The 9,894-nt window shown below is 38.3% G+C and overlaps 1 protein-coding gene across 1 annotated transcript; it reads right to left on the reverse strand.

The window, feature by feature from the left end:
* Positions 1 to 8,616: 8,616 nt before the first annotated feature.
* LOC129628239 (olfactory receptor 51F2-like) lies at positions 8,617 to 9,567 on the reverse strand. The gene has a single exon (XM_055547655.1). It carries the CDS (start codon positions 9,565 to 9,567, stop codon positions 8,617 to 8,619), a length of 951 nt encoding a protein of 316 aa, XP_055403630.1.
* Positions 9,568 to 9,894: the final 327 nt, after the last annotated feature.

Consider the following 9,894-nt stretch of genomic DNA (forward strand, 5'->3'; position numbering starts at 1 on the left):
GACATTTTTTGCTGTGTTCTTTCTTTACATTGTCCTGATTACTTTGATCATTCACTAATGTGAGTTACCACTATACATTGAAGTATAGTTACACATGCTTTCAATATTCTGATGAGCCAGTAAATTACAATTTGAACAGTTCACTGGATACATTTAGACTGAATTCTTTAAGAACAGGCAGTATGTCTTATGTTATGTAAGCCTATCACAAATAGTGTACCTGACACAAAATAGGATGATAATTAAAGTATGTCTGCAAAAGGACAAATTAACTCATAAATTGCAGTCCAAACAGTCTCACCACCTCTAGTGCATGCAGTTATCAAGGCATGTATGATACAATTTTGATCAGTAGCAAAGTCTAGGTTTCAGTAATTCTTAGTTATTGGAAAATCTTACTATTTCCCCAGATAGATTACTCATGGCTGAGAATCATGAATAAGCACAATAAAATAGAAGAAATGTGAATTAAAGTGTACTTTTTTTATTCTTAACAGAGTTCCTCAGAACTTTTGGTAAATTTTTTTAACATTTTGAGTATCTAATGTCTAGTGATTCATCTTCTAAATATGTCTCTAATGGCGGCAAGTGGCAAGAATGCAATGATGTGTTGTCATATTCAACACATCATTATATATTGCAAAGATAATTTAGAAACTACTTAAATGTTTATTTGAGAATATTGGTAAAATAATATATGAACTGTCATCCAACAAGTTAAATACTAATATAGATATGAATGATATATTAAGAGAAAAGGTAATTGGTATACAGTGTACTTATCACTGTTGTGTGTATATTTCTTGTGAATATACACAAAAATGTACACATACATGTACATAACACATTTGATATGGAAATATATGTTCCAAATGTCAATTAATTACATTTGATTTATATTTTTTCCTTTCTCATAACTTACAAATGCTCATTAACTAGGTTTTTGTCATGGTTGTTTTTTAACTTCAGACAACAAAATAAAATCTATTTAACAGCTATCTAAAAATACAACTCATTTGCTCGTCATCTTCCATAAGCTCTTTGTTCCTGTGTGTCCTCACAATCAGTCTTCATACTCCCACTGGATACATTTAGAATACGACATCCACTTTCCTTTAGCATCCTTCACTGTTCTCAGCGTGGTCCAGCACCAGGTCATCAAAACCACTTGAAATTCTTTTAGAAGTGCAGATTCCTCGACTCCACTCCAGAACTACTTAATCAGACACCCATCAGCACAAGAATTTGCATTTTAACAAGCTACCTTATACAATATCACACATATTAGTGTAATACTCTTGTAAGACATTTTTACCTCTGGATAACACCATGAATAACCCTAATTCTTTTTTTTTTTTTTTTTTTTGCTGTGATCATAGGTGTGTGAATATATGCTTTAATATCTGCTGGGTAAATACTTAGGAGTAGAACGGCTGGATCATCTAGTAGGTGTATGTTTAACTTTTCAAGATTCTGCCAAACCATTTTCCAAGATTGCTTAATTTTACATTCTCACCAGTAGTGCGTAAGAATTCCAGTTGTCTTATAACCACTCGCAACGTTAAGACCTTTTAAGTCATTCCTAAAGGTACATATATCACTGTGGCTTTAACTTGCCTTTCACTAATGAATAATGATGTACTTATTTGTAATTATTTAATGTGCTTATTTGTCATTTGTATGTTTTCTTCTCTGAAGTGTATGTTCAGAATTTTGCCTACATTTTTTGAGAATTTTCATATATTATTTATATATTATGTATTATTTATATATTTTAGATGCAAATCCTGTATTAGATATGTTGCTTTGCAGATATTTTCTCTCAGTCTGTGACTTTGTCCGTTCATTCCCTAAAGAATGTCTTTTGAAAACACTTTAATTCTAATGAGGTCTACTTGATCAATTTGTTTTTTGTAAATCAAGGTTTTGATATTATGTCTAAGAAATGTTTGCCTACCCAAAGAACGCAAAGATTTGCTTCTCAAAATTTTTGTTTAACTAAGTTCTTTCAGTTAATATTTGTGTATGGTAGAAGAAAGGAAATATTTCATCCAGATATCCTAGTGTTTTAGCAATATTTGTTGCAAAACTCTTCTTCCACCTCTGAATTTGCCTTGTATCTATGTCAAAAATCAATTGGCCTTATATGCATGGGCATATTTCTGAAATCTCTATTCTGTGTCATTGATCTATTTGTCTAACTTGATGCTGAAATTACAATGTCTCAATTACTGTAACTTTTTAATAAGTTTAAATCAGATAGTGTGTTTCCCAACTTTGTTCTTCTTTTTCAAAGTTGTTTTGGCTATTTTAGGTCCTTTGCATTTTTGTACACATTTTAAAATAATCTTACCAATTTCAAAAAGGCCTGCTGGGATTTTGACTAGGATTTTCAATATTACATTTACAAATAAAATAAGGAAATCACATATTTCACATTGAAGGTAATACATTTGAAAAACCCTAATTCTTGTCTATCATCTTTGATCATTTTGCTCTCTCTGTCTACATTATCCACATGCTGTTACTGATTTTTGAGATTTTAAAAATATATTTATTTTATTTCTTGCTGATATTGCTTTCTTTCCTTCATCCAGGTGCCATTAAGAAATCTTTTTTTTATAGGTAGTGAGGCTTCTCTTTCCTGACTGATTTGAAATTAATTTTTCTCCCAGACTTACTGAGAAATAATTGACACACAGCACCATGTAAGTTTAACGTCTACATTGAAAATATAGCTTACATACATTAAATGATTAGCATAATAAATTTAGTGTACAACATCATGTCATAAAGATGAAACAATAAATAAATAGAAAAAAAATGTTTCCCTTGTAATGAGAACTCAGAATTTACTCTTCATAATTTTCATACCTTACAGCAAGTTTAATTATATTTATCATGTTGTATTTGTTAATCTTCTAAGTGGAAGTTTATATTTTGACTATTTTCAACTAATTCCCCCTTTCCCCATCCCCATGTATGGTAACCACAAATATGACTTTTTTTGGTTTTGAAGTAGAATTTATGTTTAATATTGTTAGTTCCTGTTACTCAGCATAGTGATTTGATATTTCCATAAATTTCAATATAATCACTGTAAATCTAGTTACCATCTGTCACCATACAAAGATATACATATTTATTGACTATATTCCCTATGTTGTTCATTTCATACCTGTGACTCATGCATTTTATATATGAATTCTCCCTCGCCAGTTTCTTAATCTTCCTCTTCTATTTCTCTCCTCCCCTGACCGTCAAACTGCCTCCCTCTAACAATCACCTGTTGTTCTCTGTATCTGAATCTGTTTCACTATAGCTGTTCATTTGTTTTGTGTTTTAGATCCACATGTAAATGAAACCATAATGTGTTTGTCTTTCTCTATCTGACTTATTTTACTTAGCATAAGATCATCTGGGTCCAACCAAGTGTTAAAAATGGGAAGATTTTATTTTTTATGGCTGAATAACATTTAGTTTTATATATATATATATATATATATATATATATATATTATGTCTTTATCCACTCAAATATTGATGAGCACTTAGGTTGCTTTCATATCCTGGCTATTATTCATAATGCTGTAGAGAACATATTAGTGCATGGATCTACTCGAATTAGTCTTTCATTTTCTGTGGGTAAACACTGAGGGATAGAACTGCTGGATCATATGGTAATTCTACTTTTAATTAGAAAAAATAATCTCTTGTTTTTCCGTAGTGGCTGCACCAGTTTACATTCCACCAACAGTGCATGAGGGCTCCCTTTTCTCCACATTCTCTCCAACACTTGTTATTTCTTGTCTTTTTGATAATAGCCATTTTGACAATTGTGAGTGAAAGTGAAGTGAAAGTTATTTAGGCATGTCCGACTCTTTGCAACCCCAGGGACTGTAGCCCATCAGGCTCCTCTGTCCATGGATTCTCCAGGCAAGAGTACCAGAGTGGATTGTCATTTCCTTCTCCAGGGGATCTTCCTGACCCAGGGATCAAACCTGGGATTACTATATTGGCAGGCAGATTCTTTACCTGCCAGTGTAAAGAAGGGAAGCCCACAATATGCACAGGATCATGTTGAAGGGGAAACAGGGTCTGCTCTAAACACTGTTTCAAATTCTGAGGTGCTGGACTGCAGAACTCCATCAAATATCCATTGATTTTACTTCTGCCCTTTTCACCCTAACCTGACCCTCTTGGTGCCAAATTTTAGGCCAAGGAGAAATTTGCTTCAATGTAAAAGAATGAATAAGGATGTTTCTGCCACCAAGGCAGGTCTGCACTTTAACTTTTTGGCAGTATCTGGGATGAACAGAGAACCGTTATGCCCAGATGAAGAACAAAGAGCATATTGCCCTCCCCATGACACGATATGTCATCCTATCCATAGATATATTGAAGGCAGTGTCTATAGAGAGCAGAAACAATACCCAGAAAATCTTAGATATATAGAAAATCATACAGTGAAGAATTTCTAAACACATTATTTCAGAGTAGCTCTGAATTGATAGGAAAAAGGCGCATGTATGCACACACACACACTTTAACATTAGGATTAAGTAATAGAATATTAAATCCAGATACTTTTTGAGGTGTCCCTATATCTGAGCTATACATGTACCATAGCTAAGCGTACCTTCACTTTTATCCCAGAAATATAAATGTGTAGGTGGGGGTCACATGGGAAAGCAGAGCTGCTGACAACTGTCTTTACATGTCAGGGCAAGGTCAGACCAGAGTCAGATTTCTTAACCAGTCATGGTCCTTAGGCCTGTAAATATAGAGCACCCTGACCTTCACTCAGAAGGAAAATAGTTAACCAAATAAACTAACCCTTTAAGAGGAAATACATACAAATATCTGAGGATCCTCTGAGTATTGAAGAAAATCTCAGTGTCAGTGAGGCAGCACCTAATAGTTTGTGGAGAGAGGTAGGGGGAGAAGGAGTCAGTGTAAATGCCTCCAGAACCCAAAGGGGCCTACTAAACATTGGTGTCCTTCCTGAGTTTGGAGAGCAAAACACAACATTTTTACTTTATTGAGCAAGAAATGTCCTAACAGACCCCAGAACACTGAGCCACCAAGAGTTTTACAGATATGGAAGGACTCTGCATGTGTGAAGGCTTGCCAGCCACGCCCTAGACTGCATGTGTTGCTAACTGTGTCTTGTCCATCCCACAAGCTTAGCATGATTTCATCATTATATCAATGTAATGGACCAGTGTGAGGCTTTGTGGGATGTCCTACTATTCTAGGTCTCTTTGAACTATATTAGAACAGAGCTCCAGAAAGATGACATAGAGCCTTGGGTCAAGACTGTGACTGTGAGTAGGATAGTAGAATAGGAATTTTCTACAGTATTCTCTCCAAAGAACACTGGTTTCGACAACCACCCACAGATAAAAGTACCTTTGTGGGAATCTGGGAGTTCTGGGAAGAAGTCTCAGCAAAAACATCCAGGAATAGATCCTGCTACTAAGCCGCTTCAGTCGTGTCTGACTCTGTGTGACCCCATAGACGGCAGCCCACCAGGCTCCCCCATCCCTGGGATTCTCCAGGCAAGAACACTGGAGTGGGTTTCCATTTCCTTCTCCAATGCATGAAAGTGAAAGTGAAGCCACTCAGTCGTGTCCGACCCTCAGCGACCCCATGGACTGCAGCCCACCAGGCTCCTCCGTCCATAGGATTTTCCAGGCAAGAGCACTGGAGTGGGGTGCCATTGCCTTCATTTTACCTGCATCATGCTACCTGAAGGCAGCATAACTCCACTGAGATATGAGTGCCAAGAGAGGTTGCCTCTTCCATGGGGGAAAATGAGAGGGAAGTGAGGGGCACCTCCCCCAGCAGTAAAGGATGCTTCAAAAGAGGCCTATGTCTTTTTGACTGCTCCGCACGCCCCAGAATACTAAGGTGATTTGCATGACTCAGGGATATGGAGAGCTGGATCACAGCAGTCAGGGATTGAAACACACAGAGGGGATTCAGAAGCTATTAACCACTTTGAAGACTCTACTAGGAAGCCTGCTCAAAAGCCATGGGGACGCCTCACTTCAGCCCCCCATCTGACCTATGGGCCCTCCCCGATGCTCACATGCCTTACTGTACGTCCTCCATAGACAGTACACAGTGTGTCCCCACAGGTGGACAGTGCAAGCTTTAGAGATGGCCAGTGAGCACACACAGAGAAAGAGCTGGACTAGGCAGAATCAAAAGAAAGCACATGAAGTTGAACTAATAGCACACAACAGGGAAAGCAAATGGGAGTCTAGCGACAGTCAGCCTGGCTCTGCAGGGTGGACAGAAGACATACATTCTAAAGAATTGTCCCACCACCAAGACGAAACAAGATGTGTGAGCCATCACATCCACACAAAAGACCTGTGAAATCCTTAGAATCCCTGGAAGGACTGACAGGTACTTTTGTTAAGATTTATTTTATGACCTAACATATGACCTACCCTGGTAGAATTTCCTCCTGTATTTGACAAGAATATGCATTCTGCCTCTGTTGTCTAGAATGTTCTGCATATGTCAGTTAGGGACATTTAATCTAAAGAATTAGAGAAGGAAATGGCAACCCACTCCAGTACTCTTGCCTGGAAAATTCCATGGACAGAGGAGACTTGTAGGCTACAATCCATGTGGTCGCAAAGAGTTGGACACAACTGAGCGGAGTATAATAATAATAATCTAAAGACTAGTTCACATTCCATGTTTCCTGAAAATGTTCAGTTAGCAGCATTGCAGAAGATTGTATGTAGAAATGTTGAGTGAAGTGTGGAAGCACTTGTCTATCTATAGCTACTGGATACTGATGTTTTTATCAACAGTCCAGATTAGAGCAACTAAGGAAATTCCTGTAATGGTCCCATCAAACTTAATTCTGTTACATGCACATTACTGCACTGTACTGTATATGAAGACATTGTATCTCAGCTCTATAAACTACCATTCTCTATGCTCTGAAGCTGCTAAGAAGACATAAAATAAATAACCATGATCACTGTTTGACAGCTGGGTTCACTGCTATACTGGAAGGACAAGTATCTCCACTGTTTCCTTGCTGTTCCTGCCAATGCTTGGACAGCAATAGTTCTTTGCTGGCTAATATCAGATCCACTTTCCAATTTCAAGTATTTCCACACACTTAGCACCAATATCAATGGGCTCCTTTCCAGGGATCTGAGTCCCAGTTCTCTGAGAGGTCCTCTTCTGGGCTCCTGATGCAAAATCTCCACCTACAAAGTGCCCATCCACAGAGCTTTGAGTTTTGGCTCCCTGTGGTCTGTCCTGTGAACTTCTGAGGTACTAACCCAGCAGGGCAGCACCCTCTCATTACAGGTCTGAGAGTCAGCTCTGGGGAGACCCTCCACCAGGTGTCTAGGTTTTCATAACCTCAAACTCTTCATTTTGCTTAGATAGACTTAAAGGCAGAAGTGACATCCTGCAGTTATTACCTCTGTATTACCTTTGTGCCATTGAATTTCTCTAATCCTGTGTATCCAGTTCCTTGGATTACATAACTCCAGTGTTAACTGCTGGTGTGACTTCCATTTTATTATCTAGAGCAAGACTTCCCTACCCATTTCAAGTCTTTTTGACAAGATAATTCAAATATAACAACATAAATCCAACCAAATTAAACTGTGTCTGCATTTGGTTCCTGAAAAACTGAGGACTATAAAGAAAATTGCTTCATTTCTAGATGATGTTTGCTAACCAACAACAAATTTATTAAGCATCAAGTGTGACATCAGAACTTTTAAATAAACTGTACAATTTGGAGGTAATCTGAGGAGAGTTATTTTCGGAGAATGAATGTGTTATAATCTTGCCTGAAGAGCTAAGTAAAGGTAAGAATATTTGACAAAAAATTTTAAATGACTGACAAAGAAGTAAAAAATGTATGGATGATGATATTAGTTATCATATTAAAGGTCAGGGCAGCCATAGGCATTAAAAAAAAGTAAACATATTTAGAACAATTCTATAGCCATGAACAATGCCAGTTTGTATGTGCCAGGTTTAGATGATAAAATTTGGTAACTTACAATTGTTAATATACTTTTCATCCCCATCTTTGTCTAAAAAATCAAAAATAAAAACTAATTCCATATGTGAAATCAAAACTGGATCATGGGATCTTGGTAATTATAAATCTTTCATCTTGAATGAAGATATATTAATATAATTGGAATCATCTGAAGAAAATGGTACCAGGGATTTTCCAGCTTAAACTTATCTTTTTTATCTGAGGGTCTTCTTACTTAAAGCTAAAGTGATACTTTTGATGTTTTCATCCCAAGCATGAGCCTCAAGATTTTTGCTTCTATAAATGGCATTTTACTCATCTATATGATGCCCTTGGGCTTCCCTCGTAGCTCAGCTGATAAAGAATCCACCTGCAATGCAGGAGACCCCAGTTCGATTCCTGGGTCAGGAAGATCCCCTTGAGAAGGGAATGGCTACCCACTCCAGTATTCTGGTCTGGAGAATTCCATGGACAGAGGAGCCTTGCAGGCTACAGTTCATGGGATCACAAACAGTCAGACACGACTGAGTGACTTTCACTTCTTATGATGCCCAGCACTAGAAAAAAATTGAGAAACACATCTACTTCTTTGTTGCAGTGGTATGGAGAACTTTTAGCACAGCTCTGCGTATCTGTTTGGTCTTCACACTGTAGATGATGGGGTTCATTACAGGGGGGATCAACAGGTAGGCATTTGCAATCAGAGTATGTACATATGGTGGGGCCCGTTTCCCAAATCTGTGAACAAAAGACAGGCTGATCAATGGAATATAGAATACAGCAACAGCACCAAGATGTGAGATGCATGTGCTGAAGGCTTTCTTCCTCTCTTCTGAGGATGCTATGCTGAAGACAGTCTTGATAATCAAAAGATAAGAGAGGATGATGAAGATCAAGTCCACCCCAGCAGTGGTGATCAGGGCTGTCAGACCAACCGCACTATTGATCCTGCTGTCTGTGCACGAGAGCTTCATCACATCAGGGTGGGAGCAGTAGGAGTGATGGAGCACATGGCTGCGGCAATAGGACAAGCGCTTAAGAAGCACCTCCACAGGAGTCAGTGTTAGGGAACCTCTGGTGACGATGGCTATTCCAGTCTGTGCTATTTTAAGATCAGTTAAGACGCTGACATATCTAAGAGGATTGGAGATAGCCACAAATCGATCAAAGGCCATGGCCAACAACACTGAAGATTCCATGACAGTGAAAAGTTGAATGAAAAACATCTGTGACAAGCAGGCATTAAAGCTGATCTCCCTGGCATCGAACCAGAAGATACCCAGCATGGTGACCAGAGTGGATATTGACAAGCCAAGGTCAGTGGTGGACAGCATGGAGAGGAAATAATACATGGGCTCATGCAGGCTGGGCTGAGTGATGATGGCAAAGAGAACCAGGCTGTTTCCTGAGAGAGCAGTTGCAAAGAGAAAGCAGAAGGGAATGGAGATCCAGGTATGGAAGGCTTCCAGCCCGGGAACACCAGTCAGAAAGAAAACGACAGAAGAGGATGTGGTATTTTTGAAAGCTGACATGTTGAACTCAAGCTGAAGTATTTATTTATTTTTTTTTTAATTTTATTTTATTTTTAAACTTTACATAACTGTATTAGATTTGCCAAATATCAAAATGAATCCGCCACAGGTTTACATGTGTTCCCCATCCTGAACCCTCCTCCCTCCTCCCTCCCCATTCCATCCCTCTGGGTCGTCCCAGTGCACCAGCCCCAAGCATCCAGTATCGTGCATCGAACCTGGACTGGCAACTCATTTCATACATGATATTTTACATGTTTCAATGCCATTCTCCCAAATCTTCCCACCCTCTCCCTCTCCCACAGAGTCCATAAGACTGTTCTATAC

This window comes from Bubalus kerabau, chromosome 15 (genome assembly GCF_029407905.1).
Source record: "Bubalus kerabau isolate K-KA32 ecotype Philippines breed swamp buffalo chromosome 15, PCC_UOA_SB_1v2, whole genome shotgun sequence".
Taxonomy (NCBI): domain Eukaryota; kingdom Metazoa; phylum Chordata; class Mammalia; order Artiodactyla; family Bovidae; genus Bubalus; species Bubalus kerabau.

Coding starts and splice junctions, on each gene's coding strand:
- LOC129628239 (XM_055547655.1), bottom strand. CDS start 9,567: ATGTCAGCTTTCAAAAATACCACATCCTCTTCTGTCGTTTTCTTTCTG.